The 24,337-nt window shown below is 45.5% G+C and overlaps 1 protein-coding gene across 1 annotated transcript; it reads right to left on the reverse strand.

Annotated features, from left to right (window-relative positions):
* Positions 1–6,096: 6,096 nt before the first annotated feature.
* LOC123164116 (uncharacterized) lies at positions 6,097–17,821 on the reverse strand. The gene is made up of 24 exons (XM_044581536.1): positions 17,155–17,821; positions 16,924–17,048; positions 16,746–16,840; positions 16,477–16,671; positions 15,993–16,080; positions 15,021–15,072; positions 14,398–14,463; positions 13,787–13,941; positions 13,631–13,701; positions 13,233–13,424; positions 13,099–13,140; positions 11,887–11,994; positions 11,641–11,730; positions 11,421–11,496; positions 10,156–10,252; positions 10,005–10,074; positions 9,724–9,900; positions 8,760–8,882; positions 8,013–8,096; positions 7,706–7,890; positions 7,472–7,610; positions 7,304–7,363; positions 7,129–7,200; positions 6,097–7,036 (listed from the first exon to the last, which is right to left on the reverse strand). Exons 1-24 carry the CDS (start codon positions 17,595–17,597, stop codon positions 6,923–6,925), a joined length of 2,919 nt encoding a protein of 972 aa, XP_044437471.1. The 5' UTR covers positions 17,598–17,821; the 3' UTR covers positions 6,097–6,922.
* Positions 17,822–24,337: the final 6,516 nt, after the last annotated feature.

Below are 24,337 nucleotides of genomic sequence, written 5' to 3' on the forward strand. Positions count from 1 at the left end.
GGCGTGATGGCGGTGATGATGATGCTACCGACGCAAGGCTTCGCCTAAGCACCGCTACGATATGACCGAGGTGGATTATGGTGGAGGGGGGCACCGCACACGGCTAAAAGATCAACTGATCAACTTGTGTCTCTATGGGGTGCCCCCTCCCCCGTATATAAAGGAGTGGAGCAGAGGGAGGGGCCGGCCCTCCTAGGCGCGCCCCAAGGGGAGTCCTACTCCGACCGGGAGTAGGACTCCAACCCTTCCAAGAGTAGGAGTAGGAGAGAGGGAAGGAGGAGAGAGGGGGAAGGAAAGGGGGGCGCCTTCCCCCCTCCTTGTCCAATTCGGACTAGAGGGGGAGGGGGCGCGCGGCCTGCCCTGGCCGCCCCTCCTCTTCTCCACTAAGACCCAATAGGCCCATTACACTCCCCGGGGGGTTCCGATATCCCCCCGGTACTCCGGTATTCGTCCGAACTTGCCCGGAACCCTTCCGAAGTCCAAACATAGTCATTCAATATATCGATTTTTATGTCTCGACCATTTCGAGACTCCTCGTTATGTCGGTGATCATATCCGGGACTCCGAACTACCTTCGGTACATCAAAACACATAAACTCATATTACCGATCGTCACCGAACGTTAAGCGTGCGGACCCTACGGGTTCGAGAACTATGTAGACATGACCGAGACTTGATTCCGGTCAATAACCAATAGCGGAACCTATATGCTCATATTGGCTCCTACATATTCTACGAAGATCTTTATCGGTCAAATCGCATAACAACATACGTTGTTCCCTTTGTCATCGGTATGTTACTTGCCCGAGATTCGATCGTCGGTATCTCAATACCTAGTTCAATCTCGTTACCGGCAAGTCTTTTTACTCATTCCGTAATACATCATCCCGCAACTAACTCATTATTGCATTGCTTGCAAGGCTTATAGTGATGTGCATTACCGAGAGGGCCAGAGATACCTCTCCGACAATCGGAGTGACAAATCCTAATCTCGATCTATGCCAACTCAACAAGTACCATCGGAGACACCTGTAGAGCACCTTTATAATCACCCAGTTATGTTGTGACGTTTGGTAGCACACAAAGTGTTCCTCCGGTATTCGGGAGTTGCATGATCTCATAGTCATAGGAACATGTATAAGTCATGAAGAAAGCAATAACAATATACTAAACGATCAAATGCTAAGATAACGGAATGGGTCAAGTCAATCACATCATTAGAACTGTTAATCAAATGACAACGCATGTCTATGGCTAGGAAACTTAACCATCTTTGATTCAACGAGCTAGTCAAGTAGAGGCATACTAGTGACACTCTGTTTGTCTATGTATTCACACATGTACTAAGTTTCCGGTTAATACAATTCTAGCATGAATAATAAACATTTATCATGATATAAGGAAATATAAATAACAACTTTATTATTGCCTCTAGGGCATATTTCCTTCATAGGCAGCCTCCACCGCCTTCTCATTGTTCGCCGCTATCAACTCATCTTTCTTCTGCTGCAACATCTGGTAGCAGACGGATTGCAAGATCATTCTTGCGTCGGCATCCAAAGAGGCCACATTCAAGGACAATATCTTGGCGACCTCCGCATTAGCAGCAATTTCATCTTCTTTTCCTCGAGCGTGGTCTTCTTCTCTTCGATCGTCGTCCTCCTCTCTTCGAGCTTGAGCTTCTTGTCCGTCGCCTCCATCAACAATTTGAACCTCTTCGCGTTTTTCTCCTCCTTGAGGTCCGAGCGCTTCACGCATGCCTCCTTCTTCTTCGACGGGATATCCTCGAACCTCTCCGTCAATTCGGTTGACGTACCTTCTTGCTTCGCCCTCTCCTTCTCCCACTTCTTCACCCGTAAAAATCTTCTAACCTTCTTCGGCGGTTCTTAGGTTAGGTCGATAGGGGCGCCGATTTCTTCCTCGGTGGCTTGGACGGCGATCTTGCCTATGAAAAGGTTGCACTTCGATTGCACATTCAACTTCAGCCAACAATGCATGACGGTGAAGTTTTTCTTCTCCAACTTCTTGTACACCAAACAAGCACGAGAAGGCTACAAAGTGAAACATTGTCAACAATGTGTATCCGACCAGTGAGCAACAAAACTAAGCATATCCGACTAGTGATCAACTTACTTGCTCGGTGATTTGTGCACTACTAGGCCACCGTGCGATGAGATGCTTCAAGTGTTTGTTCTATCGTGGAAATATTCACCACCGCCCGGAAATACTTGTCGAAGAAATGAATCCGGGTGGAGGGAGTACTATACGATGCATGCATGCTATGTAGTAGGTATCGTTCTACCGTGGAAATATTCACCACCGCCCGGAAATACTTTTCAACGAAATGGATCCGGGCGGAGGGAGTACTATATGATGCATGCATGCTACGTACTCCCTCTGTTTCAAAATATAAGTCCTTGTAGAGATTCCACTATGGACTACATACGGAGCAAAATGAGTGAATTTACACTCTAAAATGCATCTATATACATCCGTATGCGGTCCATAGTGAAATCTCTACAAAGACTTATATTTAGAAACGAAGGGAGTAATAGGTATCGTTCTACCGTCGAAATATTCACCACCGTCCGGAAATACTTGTCGCAGAAATGGATCGGGACGGAGGGAGTACTATACGATGCTTGCATGCATGCTACGTAGTAGGTATGGTTCTACCGTGGAAATATTCACCATGGTGAAACCCACGCCAGATCCGCTGTGTGGAAGGATTCAGGTGCATATGTGAGCAGAGAAAATGAAATCTTACGGCTACTCTTGGGCCAAGACCTAGTATGAGCATGTTCTTTGTTTAGCAATAGTTGGAGCATGTTCAACCACATCAAGTCAGAAGAAAAATGTTCAACCAAAACTGCACATGGTTGGTGGTCTTCACCTAAAATAAAACCCCAAGTTGTACTAAACGTAGTTATTTTCTTCCAACCCAACATATCGTAGTTGTTGGTCTTATGTCTATAACTTCAGCTTTATTCTCACTTCCACCTTTACCCACTCTCTCCATCTTTTACATTTTTATTATGGGCAGTTGATTTTCATCTCTCTTTCCATTTCCCTTCCTGTTTCCCAAGACACCAACTCTTTAGTCAAGACTCGATAGCACACCTCAAGCTGCGATCGGTTGCCCGATTGCGATCCCTTCTCAGATGTTGTGTTGTTTTCTGTTGTATAAGTTTGTACCGTGTCAGAAGAGATTTTGGTTCGATCGGATGACGCCCATCAGGCATCAGTGTTGAGTACAAGGATTATTAGGAAGTATAGGATAGACTAGGATTTGATCCTGGCTTGTCTTGTACTCCAAGTTGATCTTTGTACTCCTATTTATATGCCCACAAGGCTCAAGCAATACAACGAACTATTCCATCAAATCCTTTTCTCTCTTCTAACATGGTATCAGTTTCCGGGTTCTATATCCTAGCCGCCGCCGCTTCCGCACCCGCGCGCCGCCCCTGGGGCGGTCGGCCTCCATTACCGCCGCCGGGGGCCGCGCCGCCCGTACCTATGGTTCGTCCGCCGGTCATTTGACCGGCTGCCCTAAAGAGTCTTTGTCTTTTTCCGTGATCTCTTGATCCGGGTTTTTTCTCTCTCCCGCTGATCGCTTTGATCGATGTTCTTTTTGGTTTTCCGATTTAAGATCGGTTTGCGTCGCCCATCGCCGTCTGTCGACCTTCGCGTGCCTCTACTTCGACCGACCTTCACATGCCTCTACTCCGACATTGGCTGCGACTACACCGGCCTCCTCTTCGACTATGTGGCGAGATGCAGCACACGGTGTCCCAAGGGACGCCCATGTACGCACATCTGTCTGTTGTTGATCTCTGCCGGTTGTCGTCTCCCTGATGATCGGGATTCCTGCATCGACCTCGCCTCCATCCACCCGGATCGTTTGCTGCTTGGCGTCCCAGGCTTCACGTTGGGCGGCCGGCCGCTCACGCGGTGATGCGCTGGTCTGCTAGCCACCACGCACATCAACCACTGACATCAACTTGTTCTGCACCTCTCATGAATCAAAGCTTCCGCATGCACTTCAAGTATAGGAGTAATAAAGCCGAAGCTAGCTTCACGTATGTGCGCCACCGACAGCTGCTTGTCACCATCATCAGGCGATCCGGCACTTCGTCCGTTACTTGCGTGTGATCGGATTGATCACCCGGCCATTTGCAATCCGCCTCACCTGAGCTGTGCGACCGATCTGGCCCGTCAACCGCGTACGCCTCTGCAGGTCTCGTGGAGATCGTTCTTGAATCCCGCGCGCCCCTCCACCGATCGAGCATCGGGCTGTCGCTGCGTCGCCCCGTGGTTCTCCTCGCGGCTGCATCGACTCGCGTGTTGCCGCTGCGTCGTCTCGTCGGGCCAAAGCGCCGCCACCCCGTGGTTCTCCTCATGGCTGCATTGACTCGCGCGTCGCCCCTTCAGGCCGTAGTGTCGCGATACGCGGTCCCTGCCGCCGCCCCAAGGTCGTCCCCCGCGGTTGCATCGACCCGCGCTCCGCCGTTGCACCGCCCCTTCGGGCTGTAGCGCCGCGGCCCGCGGTCCACGCGACCGCCCCGAGGTCTTCCGCCGTCGCCCTGACCTGCCCGCCGCCGCTGCGTCGCCCCCTCGGGCCGCGGTCCACCGCCGTCCCCGCGCGTCAACTTTCCGTGGTATGCGCCGCGCCGCCTTCCTTGCGCGGGAACGCCACCGTCCGCGCCGGTCTCCGTCACGCCGTCAGGGTTCTTCGCCTACTTCAAGCACCGCCGCTGCACTCCTAACCTAGCCGCCGCCGCCGCCCGTCCACCCCGTTCGTCTTCATCCAGCACCAGCTCATCACCAACGTCGTCGTCATCTACCCCGACCACTTCGTCTACTCCAACCACCGTCGGCGACATGGGCCGCCGCCGATTGGCGCCGCAACCGTCGTCGAGTCATCTTCTCTGCTGGCCCTCTGACTCCTCGACATGGCATACAGCTCGTGCACGTCCCTCGTCTATGCATGCCCGGTGCTGGCAACACCGATGCGTGCCTTCGTCCATGAAGTGACCCCGGGCCTGGCAAGCCTGGTGCGGTGCTTTGTCAACTTGGTCTTTGTCCGTCTACGCATGCCTGGTGCTGGCAACACCGACGCGTGCCTTTGTCTACGACGTGTTCCGGGCTCCACGGCGACTTCCTCGACACCAGTCACCCCGACTCGACATCGACCACGGCATTCTTTGCACGGCTACCTCGACCACGGCTCCACCACCCACGCTCTCGGCTACATCGACAAATGGCACAAAGGGCTACCGCCTGCTTGAGCAACCTCGTCAGTTTCCACTCCAGCCACGACTCCGCAATGCATCGACCGTTACGACTATGGGGGATGTGTCCGTCGGCTTGCCTTCGGATTCTTCTCCAGTCCCACCGTCTGCGTCGCTACCATTGTGACTGCGGGAGATGTTGAGTACAAAGATTATTAGGAAGTATATAGGATAGACTAGGATTTGGTCCTGCCTTGTGTTGTACTTCAAGTTGGTCTTTGTACTCCTATTTATATGCCCACGAGGCTCGAGCAATACAACAAACTATTCCACTAAATCCGGAAGGTGCATGCTGCCATGCACGCTCATGCACAAAAAGGTGTCCGCTGCAGAAAATAAATTGTCAGTAGAACGTGCCAAATTAGGTCAAGTTAGCGTACGAAGACGAAAATTTTGAAAAATACAACAAACTATTCCACTAAATCCAGAAGGTGCATGCTGCCATGCACGCTCATGCACAAAAAGGTGTCCGCTGCAGAAAATAAATTGCCAGTAGAACGTGCCGAATTAGGTCAAGTTAGCGTACGAAGACGAAAATTTTGAAAAATATAGCAGCAGCTACACTTTGCCGGTTAAAGACTGGAACCAGGAAGGGAGAAAAGTACCAAGCGCCAGCTCTTGCGCGGCGTAGAACCGTGCCGAAACAATGTACCCAGGCGGTTAAGAAGCGACAGCGAAACGGCGGCAGCAGCAGCAGCAGAGACGATATAAATGTGGAACACAAGAAATAAAAGCACGTTTGGCTTACCCTTAAGCAGATACTTGTGCAGAAATCACTATCCAATCATGAAAAAAAAAACTGTCGAAACGAAGCAACAGAATATGTGGTTTATCTTAGAGACGTACACTGTCAGCTGTTCTGGGTACAAAATTTCTGGATCTATTTACATTTTGATCAGGCCTCGGCGGCAACAGCGTACAACACAATAAATGGGCAACCCCGTGTATCACTATCACACAGGCTCAGGAAACTTCCGTGTTCATCAGCGCGTGTTTCTCAACAAAACAGGGCCGCTGTAGTACCGCTCAAATAGGGCTCTAAGCCTCTAAGTTGTTGGAGTATAATGTCCGGCCCTCTCTCAGATCGGTTTTTTGGTTGCATTGGCTAGAGCATGCATTTGTACATGGTATCAGAGCCAAAAGATCTCGAGTTCAAGACCCGACTGGCGCAATTAAATTGCAGCCCACTTTCGGTCCACGTTTAGGCCTGAAGAAGCCACACGTGAGGGAGAGTGTTGACGTATAATGTGCTGCCTAGTCTCTTCCATCAGATCAGTCTGATGGATGTGCATAAACTTACAACCAACAGGTTCAGGGTTCAAAACCCAGTAAACGCAATAAATAATTACGGCCTGCCCCCGCTTCCGCTGCCCACGTCATATAGCTCCAAAGGAGCATAAACGTGAGGGGGAGTGTTGGAGTATAATGTCCGGCCCTCTCTCTTAGATTGATTTTTTGGTTGTATTGGCTAGAGCATGCATTTCTACATAAGTGAGTAGGCAAAACCGCAAAAGGCGCACATCAAAGTTTCAAAGGAATAGCGCTATCGCCGATCTGACACCCTATGGCTAAATCGGAGCACATTGGTACTACAAGTGATACAGTGTGGCAAAATTGCTACCGGAATCGTGTTAGCTGCCGAACCCAAATGGCGATTTACTCCTGCTGCCACCTTCGCCGTACTGTTCGTTCCATTTTCTTAGCTCGTTCATGCTCGTGGCATCAAAAGCAACGGATGGGCTCACCTGCACAGTGAAAATGAAAACAATCAAACATGAAACATTAAATATTCTCGGGAGTGCACAGCACAGTCAACAGACAGTTGGTTTCTAATTACCTTGGCTTTTGCTTGGACAAAGTCATCCAGCTTCAAGGACCTTAAAGAAGTTTTCGTACTGCCCGCAGCCCCCTAAGAGACAGTGATAACCAGGTGAGCAAAGACATGAAGAGGAAGATCCATGGTGAATAAACTCAGAATGCAACAAGTAATACTGAAAGGAAGGAAATGCCACCTTCTTTTCTTCTTCTAGCAGTTCATGAACTGGCCTGTATGCTGCAGCTACGCATAGGTTCTGCAGAAAATGCACACGAGTTACACACAGGTGAAGTAAGTGGACAGCAGATAATTTGGTACACGAGGGAGAAGAATAGAACAGCTGTGGATGGCTTGAGCATGATACCTTCAAGTCACTCCCAGAGTAACCTTCTGTTGCATTGGCTAGTTCGTCAAATCCAAATTCACATTCTATGTTTTCTTTGGCAAGTAATATCTTGAGAATTTTCATCCTATTCTGCGCATCCGGAAGGTCCACGTATATCCTGCAGGTCATGTTGACATATCATCACATTTAAGTCACTCGAGCCAAAATAATACTTTCCCGGGCACAACACAAGCACATCAATGCAGATTTTACCTCCTAGGCAAACGACGTATTACAGCGTCATCTAGATCAAATGGACGGTTTGTTGCACCAAGAATAAGGATCCTTTGACTGTCTTTGGACCTTAGACCATCCCAAGCTGCCATAAATTCATTGCGCATCCTTCTCGTTGCTTCATGCTCCATTGCACCACCCCTTGCACCAAGTAAGCTGTCAACCTACCATTAGCAAATCAAAATTGTATGGGTCAGGAGATTCCGCATGACCTGTCGAAATGATAAGGATGCCGTCCTGAATATAAAACACCTACTTCAGTATGTTTGATCAAATGAAAACTCACCTCATCCACAAATATGATAACAGGAGCTAGCCGACTTGCAAACGAGAAAAGGGCTTTGGTGAGCTTCTCAGCGTCTCCAAACCACTGTTGACAGAAAATGATGGAAGTGAATTAAAGTTGTCAAATAATGGATACTCCCTCCGTCCGAAAATACGTGTCATCAAAATGGATAAAAAAAATACGTCTAGATACATCCCATTTTATTCATTTTGATGACAAGTATTTCCGGACGGAGGGAGTACATTCCAGGAAAAGAAAATTCACACAAGAGATGAACTTCGATATTTGGCTTCATTGTTTCATGTAAAGCAGCAGGCCGCACTCGCAGCGGGGAGAAACTGTAGATCAATGCAGTGCTGAATAGAGAGATTTGACTATCACTATAGTACCAGCATATTACATGGAAAGGTGGCAGACTAGTGCAATCTGACAAAACCATAAATGGTTACTGCCAGTCTTTGTTTACAAAGATAATGTCCAGTATTGCTGTATTACACATCCAACGAAGTGTTCTGGTTGCTTCAGGTATGCTGCTATCAGTCTGCAACTAACAGTACATTTGATACAGGAGGGGCCAAGGGAGCTAACCACGCAATTTTTTGTGAACTGAAAAAACATAAAAATGGTGCAGGATATGGTCGAATAGGAGAACAGACTCTTCAGGTAATATAGAAGCAATTCATCATTAACATTCCATTCAGTTGTCACATAATATAACTCCCATACGCCGAATTCAAATATATTTACCTTCGACGTGAGACTAGAACCAGTTATGCTGATAAAATTTGCTCCAGCTTCTGTCGCAAGTGCCTTTGCCAAAAGAGTTTTTCCAGTTCCAGGAGGCCCAAAAAGCAATATTCCTTTGCAAGGCTGAACAAAGGTCCATACAGATACATCATGTTAAACATACAACTATGAAAAACATAAAGATATGCATACAGAAATACACATCTAAGAAAGCAAACTAGGATTTAGACGTTTCTTCAGAGATATTCTAATTTTATAGGAAGTGCTGTAAGAATTCTAGCAGTGTTTTTTCATGGAGGAACTTGATTTATGAAGTTGAGTCGTGTTGTATGGCATAAAATGGCATCACATTAGTACCGCTACAGCAATTTATCCTGAATCCCTAAAGCATGAAGTTATAAGCATGTAATATTTACTGTTAATGGTATTGGATATCAGGAATTAAATTACTGTAGGAAAAAGGAAAACCCTCTAGCCTGAGGCTTGGTTAAGGATAGCAACCCGATCCATTGTTTCATCTACTGCAGACTTGCAATGCTAGTGCTGGCTCACTAAAAAAATTCCAACTCACTAGACTAGAGGACCAATTATGTACGTTTAGGATTTTCTTTTCTCTGCTTTAGTAGACATCCACAGGAAAACCTCTCCGCTAAAATCTCCGTAATCATTAACTATAAAACAACATCAGGTAACATTGAGTATTAGCTGAGCACTAAACAAACTTCCAGAGGCATAGCACCAAACACCCCATGAAAATCACAAGTACCTTTTTTATTTAGAAGTTAGGAATTAAAGATAAAACTAAGGTTCTTTCTGTGTTGGGATACTAATTCAATGTTGCCTGGCTATAAATTGGCAGTCACAGTAGTTTGTAAGCCCATATGGAACAAGGGATCAAATTCGGTATTATGAAGCCCAAAATGCTACAGGTACATATGAAAATGCAAACGGAAAGCATTATTACCCTTAGCAAGTTCCCACGCGAGAAAAGCTCTGGTCTCCTCATTGGAAGAGTAACAAGTTCATCCAGTGTCTTCTTGACATCCTCAAGAGCGCCAATATCTTCAAATTTAACTCCAATTTCATGGGGAGGTACAACTGCTGATATGAAATTGCGCTCAAATTCATCTTTTGCCAACATCTGCAGCAAGACACACTTTGAGGTTGGACATCATCACAGCATAATCTTGCTACATAAGGACAGGCATGGTTAACTCCAAGGAACAACCAAACAACTTAAATTACCTTCATGTTTTCAGAAAGTGACTTAGTTGAAGCCTCCAGCTCCCTCAGCCTCTCGATTGCTAGGTCCAGACTTCAATCAAAGAAGAAAAGATATCAACAGTCAGTGCCCAGCCATAGATACAACTGAATGCCCAGACAACTGAGGGAACACCTCTCACGGGGAATGACTAGCTTGTCACCCTTTATGGAAAGGTTAATCGCTGACGACAAATAGTGACTTCTAGCCCATCCAATGACCTTCTCCGCTCCTGCATCCACATACAAAATTACAAATGCATGCAGCAAGTAACTGTCCTGCTCCAACTTAAGACGCTTTAAGTTCTTTGATGGTGTGATAAAAGTTCATCACCATGCAGTCATACACCCACAAGCACCTGCAGCAACGAGAAAACAAATACAAACATATTTCGAGGATACAACTGGCAAGGGATGGCTGTTGCAGCTTGTTGACCACGATATTGTGGTTGGATCTAGCAACTGCAGCATTTCAGCAAGTAAGGATTGAGAAATGAGGAGAGGGTCTCCTTGGCCCGATTGCCATTTAGGACTGAGGGTATACCGATGATGTTGGGGACTCCAACCACAGTGACCAGAGATTGATGATTGAAGATGGTAAGGAGCATCCAGTGTAAACCCTAGGTAGTTCAGATCTAGAATTCAACTAAAGAACGAAGGAAGGAGAAACAGACAGAGAAGTTGACGCCTGTGGATTATTAACCCATGTCGCTGCCCAGATCCGAAGGTGCCGAGCTATGATGATAAACACTAATATCAACAAGGGAAAAACAACTCCACACTGGGAGGAGTAACCTCGAACACAAAAACCAGTAGCCTAAAAACTAGATCAACTAGTAAAACTGTATACAAAGTAGACCCCATGCCGTTAGCTATGCCAGCGGTCAGCTGGAGAGGAATGGGGGATATGGTAGGAATATGGGGGATTCGTAGGGAAAAGGAAGGCAGAGAAAGAGAAAGTCCAGAGCAGACTAGAGGAATTTATAAGCTGAAATAAAAGGTTGTACGTAAGACAGGTGAGAGGTGTTACATTCATTACGAGGGAGTATTAATTTTATTTAGCTTATAATGCCAATCATAAGGTGATGCAACTTCAAAATTTTGGGCCCATGCGCACGGACTGAGCACTGGTCATGTACTCCAGTTGCAGTTCAACTGGGATCAATATGCACAGTGCAAACAAAGGTTCCTTAACAAGAATAGCAATGTTGAGTTAGAACAAATGCATGCTAGTATGCCACCCAAACACCAGAACAATAATCATGTGCACCAATAAACTTGAAGCCGGACATTGTTTAATCCAAACTTTGATATGATCTATTCGCACATAAGCAGCACTGGCAACCATGATTCAGGAAAAGGGGATATGCATCATAATATGGGTCCGGTTAGCAGACTTACTTTGCTTCGTCAGAATAATGCTCTCTAACTTCACATGCAACAGATTTTCACATGATAGCCCATGATCTTCAAGCACCTGCATTTACATGTCAGAACTTACACGCAAGCACTTGGGGAAGCGAATCAGTCGTTGTCATATGTAGGTCAACTGGTCAAGTAATGGAAATGAAAAGCAATTGACTAAATCTACTGATTAGAGCTCAAATAGCTTTTCCAATACCTTGTGCAATTCTACAAGGTTATGCCTTGAAACGATTATTTTTTTGTCCTCTGCAATCTGGTTATTGAAAACTCTCAGTTGCTCATCATCCTGAACATAAAAAGAAGTATCACACAGCTGTAAAGATAACAGCATCGTCCAAACTAGGAGGGCTTGTAGTTTGTACGTTTTCAGATCAGCAGGAGAGTGCAATCAACACTGAATAACATAATAGTACTTTTGGAGACTAAAATGGTGTAAACTTACCTTTGGAAAAGGAATATAGAATTTATTTCCGAAGAGTTTCGCTATGCCATTGGACTTTGAAGGCTTCCGCCCTTGTAGTCCCCCTACCAGCCTCTTCAAGGATGATGTCTGAAAAATACAAATTTCAACCAAGTACAAATTTTTAGCCATTGCTATGGCAATCCCACCATAAATGAAACCAACTCTCCAAGACATTATTGCAAAGAAAAGTAGCTCACAGGAACAATGTAAATTCGACTGCAGAACATCATGCAACAAGGCAGAGAATGACCCAATTATGTTTTCTACCTACTTCGCTAAGGTAGAGCATTTGTTAGGTTAACAATGAAAGCATTGCCGATGTTGGAGGGTGCATTTAAATTGTGGTGGCTTCATAAAAGCACTTCCATTATGCTAGTTTTTGACATATAAACTTACGGCAAGACTCTTCTGATAGTTGTGACAGCAATATTTTACTAGATTTGATAATTATTCTCTGCAACCAACTAGATTTGATAACAATTCTCTGCAACCAACTGTAGATTTGTTAATCGTTCTATGCAACTATCTACAGTTTAGTGCAGTGCAGTACAGTAACAGCAACCTGCCACCAGGCAGTCTTTGCCAGACCTGTCTGGAGTTGGGCACCTGGTAAGGCCGGCCAACCTGGATCAGCTAAGACAAACATTGTTTCGACCAGGTCTGGCCAGGCCTTGCTTGCTAGCAGGCTTATAATGTTGCACTTACTCTCACCTTGATGTGAGGTCACGCAAGCTAGCATACCAAGCGGTCAACTGCTAACTTATCCAGCTATATCAAACCTATCCCTTACTCTATGCTAATAATGTGGGATGAGCACAATGAACAGAGCCCATGGGAATATTTAGCAGGTTAGGTTAAGCAATGTATACATGTTATCAATGCTAAAGTTTCTTTCACTCCCAGAGTTACCCACCACTGGTAACACAAAACAAATGAGGGAACGGCCAAATGAGGATACAAAAGAGCAAGGGAAAATAGCATGATACTTTTGCAGGTCTCTTCAGTTTGAAGACCTCATAGATGCAATAAACTAGCCACATACTGTGCCATAACTAATACCTAGATGGCTAGATGAGCACAAGAGACAATTAAAAAGCTAGATGGGAGAATGAGGATGTTTTCTCAATCAGTTATAACAGAGAGAAACTACGAAACAAACACATATTCTTGAATAGATTAGCAAGAAATTACCAGTGGAGACAGGCGAGAGAGATTGTGAAACATCAGCGCCTTCTGTATTTTTTCATAACAAAAGTAAGAAAAGAAATATATATAATAGAATGCAAGAAGGTGAGAATGCGACTAGATGAGTTTCTATTGCTTACTGGATCTTTATCCTTGGGTGCTGCCTCGAGTATGTTCTGCCCACATATCAACACTAAAGGTCCATTAAGCTGGTCAAACATTTCCTCTACCTTTTCGATAAACTCTCTGCGATTTGATCTTGGAACTGCCCTAGAAAGCCACTGTGAACTGTCCGGAAAGTAAACAATGGCTGGTTGAAGAGATGGCAGTGCCTATTTGTACAAGCAAAGGGAATCCAGAAGAGGTAAGTTTACTGAGCAGACCAGATGGAATGGACACTGCAATTGCAGCACGCAAGCATAACACCAAGTGTACCCAGCATAGAATGGTGGTCAAAGCTATGCAAATGTATGCATGCACAAAGACAAGAAATGTCAAGGAAAAAATGTTCCATACAAAAGATATTGTGTGAAATTACCTCACAAAATGCTTCCATCGCGATATGCCAATCTTCCGCCTCAGTGTCATGGTCAAGCACAATATCCTGAGCTAAAATTACAAAACAAGATCATTGTTAAAATTGCAGAGTATCCAAGCTGAATGTAGATATGGATGCTTCAGAATAGAAACATACTGTCAACCCAGCAAACTGATGGTTTAGCATCTTGCTCTTTGTTAGCTTCATCATTTTTACCATCATCCAGCTTCTCCTCAGGAGGGTCAAATAAAACAGCCACTTGATCACCATTGATCTCGTATATCTCTCCACGCTGTCCATTTGATAAAGTTCTGCGATTTTAACAGTTCGAAGAATGTTGAATTATAAAAAAAATCATAAGGAAATAGTGAATTTTAAGAATGTTCAGCGATAAGCTTACAATATCGTAAGACATAAAAATATGAAACCAAATCATTATTCATCAGAAACAATGCCGACGTGGACTACTGAGATGAACAGAAGCATAGTAAAAATCAAACTAAAGACGCATAAATTATATGTATAAGCACAGCAAAGCATTCAACAGAACTTGCAGAAGTTTCCGAATATGCCCACGAACAACATATGGTTCCAACTCAAGATTTTTATTGACCCATATTGTTGAAATGAGAAACTTCAAAAATTAGATCTACCCATATAGATAACAACTATCCAAAGGCATGAAAAGCTAAAGATGCAGACAGACATGAAATAAGGCATGCAGACAAGCCTTCTTAATCTATTCGGGAAAAGATTTATCCACCCACCTGCCGCTAATAAAGGTAAAGGATTCTGCTGCTCCCTCTTGAGTTGGTATTTTCCCCAAAATGACCCTGTGATATGAGAGATGATATGCATCATGATAAGTGAAAGAAGCTCAATTAGTAAGACGGTCCATAGCTACGTTAGATGACAGAGAATGAACACTGCAAACATGTGCTACATGCCCTCCCGACACCAGGCACCAACCTCGCCAGCATTACTAATGCAAAAGCATGCATGCAGAGAGAACTAACAACACACACACAAGAACTCAAATGAACAAACATGCAACTATGCATACACCTGGATCAGCAAGTACCCAGGTGGCCAGTCCTACCGCAAGACAACCAACAACAGGAACGGACTAACAATATGTGAACTTCATGGTGAAACTCATCACATCATATAACACATAGCAGTCATGTGATGGTCTGCGCATGGATGCATCAATCCATGCATGATGCCATGGTCAGCTAAAAGGCACATGTATTGCTTAGCCTTTAAAGTAGCAAATCAAGTGAGGTACAATACATGAGTCTAATAAGTTGAAAGAAGTTTAATGCAAAGGAAGAAATATCATGATAAAAGTGGCTTAAACCAAAAGGAGAGCAGAACTACCAACAAGTACCTGTGATCTGCTTCAACAAGCACTGACTCTCCAACATACTTCACCCTATCACCTGAAACAGTGATGAGGAAAGTAGGTGATGTCTTCATACAGAGTACGGTACGTATTAAAATGGTCAAGCCTGAATTTCATATTCACCAATAGGTACAATCCTATGAAACTTAAGCAAGTGGTATAGCTGAATTATATTGACCTCATTCTCATAAAATAGCTGGAGTACTGAACTTCTTGTCAATACAAAGAGCTAACGGCGTGTTTGGTTGGTATACTAAGGCTGCCACAACACAAGTTAGGCAAGTTTGACTGAGTTAGTCCCCTGTTTAGTTTGCTGCCACACTTGTGGCAAGATTCTTTTCATGCAATCCCCACGTGTCATTGACTCAGAAAAATGTGGCAAGATTGCCTAAAGTGTAGCGTCAATTTTGATCGCCAAACCTTAGCCATGTATGGCAAGAAAGTGTAGCAAATGTTGGCAAATTTAGTCTCTGAACCAAACATGTCTTAAACTTTGAAGGAAAGTTGTTTGCGTAGAGAAGTTGATCATTCAAGTGTTTTGTGGCTAGTGAAGCTTCGGTTTACCTTGACAAAGAATAAGTGAATAACACTAGAATGCAACTGGCTACTGGCTATATACATTGTTCACGATCTGGCTGACAACCATTTATCTACTGCAGAACATTGTACCACAGAAAACAGAATGTGATAATTCAAGATGAAGGGATTGAATATTATCAGATGGGCATGTACTTAACAAGCAATTAGACCTGAGTTAATTCCCATAACATGACATATTAACCTACGGCAGAGCTTAGCCTGTAACTTCCACAGGCAATAGGTAGGTTCGTTCCACCAAGGGGGGAAGTGGCTACTTACCAAAATAAGACCAATTATCAGTGTCATGATTAACAATGTTATCTAATCTGCAGCCAACATTGGGGAAAACACTCAAGAAAAAAAAACTTAGTTATGTACCTTTTTGGAGAGGCCTTTTCTCTTCTTCAGGCGACTCAGCGGTGGATTCTTCTGCTGCTGAAGAATTTTCTTGCGCACTAACAACTCTCTAAGACAAGAACTCAAGGTATAAGTTGTAAGCCAGAATGAGAAGCAAACACAAGAAAGGAGGAAAACGGGTTCAACATTAATTAGCATGTCAGTAGAAAAGATGGAAACAAGACCATCACATGAGACTGACACTATTAGAGGCAAAATCGCTAATCAGAAATTTACTACAAGACACTAATATCAACATTAAGCCTTTTATACTATTTACTATTTTGCAGCAAAAAACTCTTTGTTTGTAGGTCTTCCACCCCTGATTTTTTAAATAATTGTTATAGATACAAAGTAAAGGTACACCGCTCAGTATTCAAATAAAAAAAAAGGAGCAAGATGGCAGGCATTATCAAATGTCATGTTTTAATACTATATGATTTGGCAGCATAACAGAAATAAACACCTTGGCAAATTCCTCAAGAGTGCGCGGAACTAACTTCTTGAGGTTCTCCACTGATTTGCCAACTTCGTCGTCGTCACTTTCACCAGACTTAGCTTCATTATAATCTTCATCTTCCCCTTCTGATTCTGAGCCTTCATCTTCTGACTCCGCCTGACCATTCTCTTCCTCACTCTCTGAACAATCTTCACCATTATCCTACAAGGTGAGCCATTAGGTTTGCCCACAGAACTGCAGTCTTAAGCTTCTAAAGTAGGCGAAGATTAACTTACATATGGAGCTAGAACACTGCTGTCCAGAACCAACAATGGCACGTGTAACTCATGGGCAATTGCTCTTACCAATCTCTCCCGGTAAAGCTCAGTTCCTGCAATAAATGCAAAATCTCATCATCCCTGCAAGCAGAATGGCACACATTTGGAAGAAATTGTCATCCTTCCTGCACAACACCTGACAAGCTCTGGAGCAATATCCTCCCACCGGACGACTGCAGCCGAGAACCGTACTCCAAAGTAGCATCCCTGTTCCGCAGGTGTGATGCCACACACTCGGTCAGCAGCTGCTTCGCATTCTTACTTGCAACCCAAAGGAGAGGCGGTGAAATGCAAACTGAGTTAGTCCACGCTAGGGAGGAAAAACACCAAGCAGGTGGCGTGCGTGCGTGCGTTCCACCGTGCTTACTCGACGTAGTACGGGAAGTTGCTCCACGTGAGGCTGCTCTTCTCCCAAGGCACAGCGCGGCGCAGAAACTCGTTGCGGAAGCGCTCCCGTTTGGTGAGGAACGGCGACTCCCGCCTCTTGCAGCCGGTGACGAACCGCTCGCCGCTCAGCCACTCCTGTTGGTCCTTCTCCCCGAGCCGCGCGTGCTCCTGCTGGTTGCTGCTGCCGCCGCCGCCACTCCCCGCAGCCGTCTCCGCGCTCCCGACACCCTCCTTCGAGCTGTAGAACCGGCAGAGCCGCCCCCCTTCGCTGAACGGCAGGCGCGGCGCGCCCAGCCTCCGTGCCCCGTCGGGCGCGCCAAATCCCCCGGCGCCACCGCCGACGGTCGCGGGGGTGGCGAGGGGGACGGGACTGCGAGACGGCGGAGGGCGCAGGAGGCAGCGCAGCCGCATGGCGCGATGCATCGCGGGTCGCGTCGGGCGAAGCGACGAGGGATCCGCGAGCGGGCTAGGTCCCGGGTTAGCGCATGCGGCGGCAGGATGGTGAATTCTAGGGTGTGCTGTGAGTGGCGGCGCAATGGCTGATAGGGTTGCCCTGGTTGCGCTGGCGGCGGCGGCGGTGGTGCACAGCAGCGGCGGCCAGGTGAGGAGGGCCGCGGCGGCTGCACGGGACGGCGATTTGCGTGACTAGCTTCGCTGCGGCCTTGGGTCGGCGAGTTCCGCGTCGCTGGTGGGCCGTAGTGTGGGTTTGGGTTAGGTGGGCTTAAGATGATGTACATTTCCGCTCGGCCGCTGGTACTTTCACAGACCTAGCCCACCAGGTGGGTTAGGTGGGTTTACACATTTAACATTTTTGCAAATGCTTGATAAACATTTTTCAAGTACAAGATTAACATTGTTTGAATACATTGTCAAGATTTTTTATCACATTTTAAAAATGATTTATAAATATTTTTAAATATAATATTAACATTTTTCGAATATATGGTCAAAAAATACGTACACACTTAACATTTTAAAAATTCTTGATTAATTTTTTTCAAATACTTGTTTAATTTTTTTTCTTAAAATGCTTGATTAATATTTTATAAATACATGATCAATTTTTTTAACACATTGTATATTTTTTTATATTTTTCTTATACATGAGAAACATTTTCTTTATACACATTTAACTTTTTCCAAACGCTTGGTTAGCATTTCTTTTCAAAAAAAATTATGTCAAGTGTTTTTTAATAAATTTATTTAGAATATTTGGAAGTATAAACAAAAGTAAAAGAAAAAAACAAATAAACATGAAAAAACACAACAACAATTGGGGCGGCTCATCTTGTGCTTTCCTTCACGCGAGGGTTCCCTGTGTCTCACGTTAAGCGAGACATAGGGGCGCCCATGCTAGATCTATGTACAGTTTCTATGTAATTCATCTTACGGGCTGATGTGGAACAAATCAATTGGGACGGGAGTAGTGGCTTGGCCCCACCCAGTTGAATTCAAGGGGTGAAGAGGAGAGAATTTATGATAGGTTTCGTAAATAGTTCATAGGTATAGAATTTTCACAAGTAAAATGTGCACCTAATCAATGGATGGCCCCACGAGGGGCCTAGCCTTAGGCATCCCCCTCCAATGACTCCAAACACGGCCGGTGAGAGGCCGCCCCAGCCGATGACTCTGGGTGAGTCTATGTCTCGGTTGCTGCGAGACACAAGACCGTGGCGCTACAGAGAGTCGGTAATGGGCCGGCACCTTAACCATGTGTTTCGTCATGTTGACATCATGCTGCCATCATGTGTGTATTTTTTTCCTTTTCCTTTTGTTTAGATTTTAGAAAAACTAAATACATATATTACAAAAAATAATTTTGTTAATATGTGACATATAAAAAAATTCATGTGTTTAAAAAAAATTGATAGTTCCAACAAAACGTTATACATTGTAAAAAAAATGTTAAGAGCTGGATTTTGATAAACAACGGAGACACAAATTGAAATTGTTCTGGACTTCTGAAATGGTTCATCGAACAACTTGCGGGCATCGGGATAGTTACCCGTAAGGATCTCCCGTGCATGCTTCGTTTGCGTCCCGATGGACTGGCCAGCCACTGGTGCGGCGTTGAGGTCGGGGGCCGCCACCACGGGGAATGCCAGCGCAATTTCACTTATTACCGACGAGTCGTCTCGAGGCGACCCGAAGAAACGGGACGCACCCAGGTCGTGTTGAGGATGGAACCCATACGACGACGCCGTCGTCGAGGTGCACCGTGACTCCGGATATGGCAGGCGGGTAACCGACGAGCCCATGTTGGCCGCGGCCACAGCGGCAGCGATGAGAATGGCCGGATCACCGCGAATCCCTAGCATGAGAAGGGCACGCTGCGTGGCCTAGGCGACAATGAGATCAGTCTCCGCATCGGCGTTCTTGGGCTGCGCGGCCTCGACTGCGTCACGGGCGGCGGCGACATCTTTCTGGTCTGCCACGACCTTCATCCAGCCGGTCCTCTTCGCCGTTTCGACGGCCCTCTACTTCGGCGTGAGCTCCTTCTTTGGGCGCATGGCATGGGCAGACATGTTGTTGGCCGTGGCGTTTGAGATGGAGGTTGCGACGGGGCTTGGGTGCATCGCCTATGGCGCAAGGGTGGGAGGATTTTGAGGAAGAGGGGGGAAATGGGGCGGACGTCCCATTGACGAACGGGTCAGGGGAGAACAGGGGGAGGGTGTCGTGGGCATCCGCGTCGACACAGACCCAGCCCAAATTTGGGCCGGAAATGGGTCACAACAGACAAATAACAATACACGTTCGTTTACGTCTCCGCATTTAGCTGGGTTTTTATCCGCGCGGATCGAAACGGACGCGGATGAAATGGGGCGCCCTGTTAGAGCTGACCTTAATGTCGGGAGAAGAAGAATCGGGTGGAGGATTTGCATCTGAGCGAAGATGGACGCTGGATGGTGGCGCTCGCGCAACACATCCTGGCCTTGGCCGGACGGATTCGCGCCCATGTTGAACTCGGATTCCGGATGCGCCTCCTTAATCCGACTGCTTGTAGTGGAGCTCGACTTCCAGGTTATAAGCGTACTACATCCACAAGAGAATCCATCGCTTTCCTCGATCGCCAACCTTCTGCCAACACCCGCGGGACAAGAGCACCACCTCTAGGTCACACAGAGGACAGAGCTCGTGTTCGCCGCCACGCCATGGCCGCACCCACGCAGACCAGCCCGCTCCGCCGGTGGAAGCGCTTCTTCCGCGCCTTCGACTGTGTGGACACCGCCATCAAGCCCTCCGACCCTGACCACTCACGCGACGAGCTCCGGCGCGCCAGGGTCGACGTCGTGGAGCAGCTCTGCAACGCCGCGGACGACGACGACCAGGCGGAGCGCCTCTGCGGGATCCTCGACGACCACATGGCGGAGTCCCTGGAGACGCTGCGGCTCGTTCCGGTGACGCCCCGCATGCTGGCTTCCACGGACCTCGCCAGGTCCGTCTGCGCGCTCCGCAGGCACGAGTCGGAGCGCGTCCGCGTCTTGGCCCGAGGCGTCGTGAGCGGGTGGAGGGCGTCGATGCAGGACGAGCTCGCCATGGTCAGAGACGCCCTGCGCAAGCTTGACAACGTCAGCATGCCGCAGACAACGGAGATCACCGTCGGTCAGCGGCAACATGTCTCCGCCGATTCTGACGTAGCCAAGACGAAGGCGCCGGTCATGAAGACGGCGGCAGTCACTATCAGAAAGGATGCGTCCGGTTCCGCCGGCGGGGACCCTGCTGGCCTCTGCTCCGAGGAGAAGATGGAAGCCGCGAAACGCAAGTTCCGCCAAGGTTACCGGGAAGCAGAGGACGCTAAACGGCTGCGCAGGACACGATTGGTGCAGGCGCCCAAGATGATGCAGCCAGTCAGGAGGTGCACCAGCTCCATGGCCAAGAAGGAAACCTTCGTGGTCAGGACGCAGATTCACATGGCTTAGGGCTCTAGCTCAAACAGTTGGAAAGATCTAAACTCGTGTCATCTCACTTTTTAATTTTTTGTCAGTATCCTTCTTTTCGAACATTCAGTACTGCAGTTGTAACTAGCATTACTGTAATGCAGTTGCTTGCTTGTGTGTTCTGTACATGATCTAAGGAAATTGATGAATTCGAAGTGAGATTCGGTTTTACAAATCTACTGACATGTTCAAAGAACTTGGGAAGAAATTGCTCGTCATGTTGGGAAAGATGTGTTTGTGTCAAATTGTGATTCTGCACATACCTAAGCAATCAATAAAGCTCGGCTTTTAGAACTTTGAGTTCTCATCTTCATGTTCAGACTTGCAGTCCAAGTTGCAATTTGAATCAATTAAAATTGACAAAAATTCTCTTCTTGCTGTTTCTTGAGGTTTGCAAATTGGATTGTACTCAACACAGATTGCATACAAAGCAGCAACAACTAAAAGCTGGACTAGGGCATTCCTAGTTTCATCTGAGTGTCAAATCACAAAGCTTCCATGGTTTGAACTGGCATATATTAATTAGCTTTTGCCTTCTTCGGTTTATAGCAAGGTATTTTAAAGTAGACAGGTTCGTGAGCTCGTGGCATCCTTCACGTAGAGGTAATAGTTATATGATCCCCCTTTCATACACGACGCAGTGACATTACTGGCATTCAGAACCCTGATTTGGTTCATATCCACATACCAGGAGAGCCAATCATCACACTTCATAGTCACCACTGATAAACAACTACAGGGACTCACACCCCTCTCTGCATCCTTTCTATTGCCAAATGATTCATAATACCTGGACTTCAAACTAGACACGCGGTGTCCCGCCACAATGTTGACTCACGGAATCCTACAAAATGACCAAACAATTGCTGATTTGGGTTTCACCACATTGGCTTGACACAAAAATTCATCCTCCATCACCGAATTTGCAACCATCGTGTTTCCTTCAGAGTCAACAACGATAACGTCAAAATGTTCCGGTATGGTATTTGGTCGAACACTTGCCAGATGTGGCGCCCATCATGGACGGTGGCGATATGGGCAGATGGTACCTAGGCATCGGTGGGATCCATGGTGGAATGTTGGCGTAGGCGAAGGCGGTCAGGTGTCTAGTTGGAGCGGCAAAGGTTCGACAAGGCATGGGTGGTGGTTGGGGTGGTACAACGGTAGCGTCGGTCCCCGAGGGTGCGGATACGAAGCACCAGGGGGTGCGAAAAAGGGCTCTAGGCGGGGTATTTTGGTGGGCCGGCGGTGCCGGAGTACGACACCACGGATATCCGAACTCCTCCAAACCTCCATAGGTTTGATGCTAGTTTGCGGGAATTCAGACATCCATGCCGATCCAGATGATTTTGATAACCGTCATTGAATGGCGAAAAATACCCAAACTACCTGGTCCAGACGTTTACGGGCGATTTTGTGATCTGTGTTGGACTTTCCCTAATTCCTTCTCGTCTCTCCACCTTCTGCCCGTGTGAAGAAATCCAACACGGGGAGGGGAAAACAAGTACTATTAGACAAGGATCCATGTCTGGCGAAGTATCGTTTGAAACCGTTTGGTGGTCGAAGTCCTTTTAGCGGAGCACGTATCTACCGGGTAAAGATCTACCATCTAACACTTTTTTAGAGATTCTTGCAAACCTTTTGCATCATATGGGTGTTATGCCATAAAAGAAGCAATACATACCAGCCTTGTGTCATTGTGTTACCAAAGAGAAAGAGAGGTGTAGGGAAGGACGTTGCATGCATGCTTTCTATTCTTCCTCTCCCCATACATAAAACACGCTTTTTTAAAATGATATTTTAAACCATTCATAGCTTCTAAACCAAAATTCATTTTTTATATTATATATATTTGAATTCCTGGCATCAGGACCTTTTGAACAAGCTCAATTTCGAATACATTTCAAAATCATTTAAATTTCACTATTTCAGTTTCACATTAACAGTTGTGACTGTGAAATTTTAGTTTCATATTTCTGTATCACATTAATTAAAAACAATATTTAAATAATTAAAATCAATGTTTTGAAATATATGATATGTTTAAATATCTAAAAATATATTTTCTAAAATAATCTGATAGATGAATGTTGTTGAAATGGATGTGGTACTGAAAGTGGTTATGGTATTTCAAAAAAAGTGTCCTGCTAACTGAAATGCATCTGGCATTGAAGTGCAAATGCTAACAAAGTGATCTGATAGTGAAGCATATGGTATTGAAATGCACCTGGTAAAAAAAAGTGATTTGGTATTGGAATGCCTCTGGTATCGAAATGCATACTATACTAAAATTTATCATCTGTATTGCAATGGACGTGGTACTAAATTTTATTAAAATGTTTTTTAAAGGTAGTACTGAAATTAAAACATGTGCATATTATCAAAATGAATATGGTACTGAAAGTGGTATGGTAATTAAAATGCATTTGGTATTGAAACTCATATGCCATCAATTTGATTTGATAGTGAAGCATCCAATATTGAAATGCATATGGTAACAAAGTGATTTGGTAATTGAAATGCATCGAATAACTAAGTTATTGAAACATTCGAACATAAAGTGATATATGAAATTCAACACACGAGTTGTCATACCCGTAAAGCAACACATGAGTTGCACCTGCATGGGCTGGCTTTGGGTCAGACGGGACACGGAATAAAATCATCACGCGGCCCATAGAACAAAGCATCGCTGGTACATGCTGATACAATTTATGACCACCCCAGGAAAGCTATGGGCAAAGGAGGCATCGGCAAGGCTTATAAAATACAGTTGTTGGCAACATACGAAGAAAATCCTACGCATGCGATGGACGAAAATTTATGATATATAAATAAATATAGATACAGATAGTCAGATATAGATATAGATTGATATAGATATAGTTTAGATATAGATATAGATATATCATGAAAAAAATATAGATATAGATATAGATTAGGTATAGATATGAAAAAGGAAAGGATATGGCCCCCAAAAGTGGATTGTTTCCTCTCACTTTCGCACTACCCAAGTTAGTGAGAGCCACTATAGTATATACTCCCTCCGTTCATTATTGTAAGATGTTTTTAACTTTTATTCTAAATTCAGTGTATATGGACACGTTTTAATGTATTTATTCACTCAATTTAATTTGTGTGTAGTTCATATTAAAATATCCAAAACGTCTTGCTACCTATGCATAGGGAGGAGTGAACGGAGGAAGTACTATAAAATGCTCGAAG

The sequence above is a fragment of the Triticum aestivum genome, chromosome 7D (assembly GCF_018294505.1).
Source record: "Triticum aestivum cultivar Chinese Spring chromosome 7D, IWGSC CS RefSeq v2.1, whole genome shotgun sequence".
Taxonomy (NCBI): domain Eukaryota; kingdom Viridiplantae; phylum Streptophyta; class Magnoliopsida; order Poales; family Poaceae; genus Triticum; species Triticum aestivum.

Bases quoted from the DNA above. Each gene is read 5' to 3' on its own strand.
- LOC123164116 (XM_044581536.1), bottom strand. From the start codon at position 17,597: ATGCATCGCGCCATGCGGCTGCGCTGCCTCCTGCGCCCTCCGCCGTCT. The intron at 11,497-11,640 runs GTATTGGAAAAG...ATGTAAATGCAG, and splicing joins ACCTTGTAGAATTGCACAAG to GTGCTTGAAGATCATGGGCT. The intron at 8,883-9,723 runs GTAATAATGCTT...ACCTTTGTTCAG, and splicing joins CGCGTGGGAACTTGCTAAGG to CCTTGCAAAGGAATATTGCT.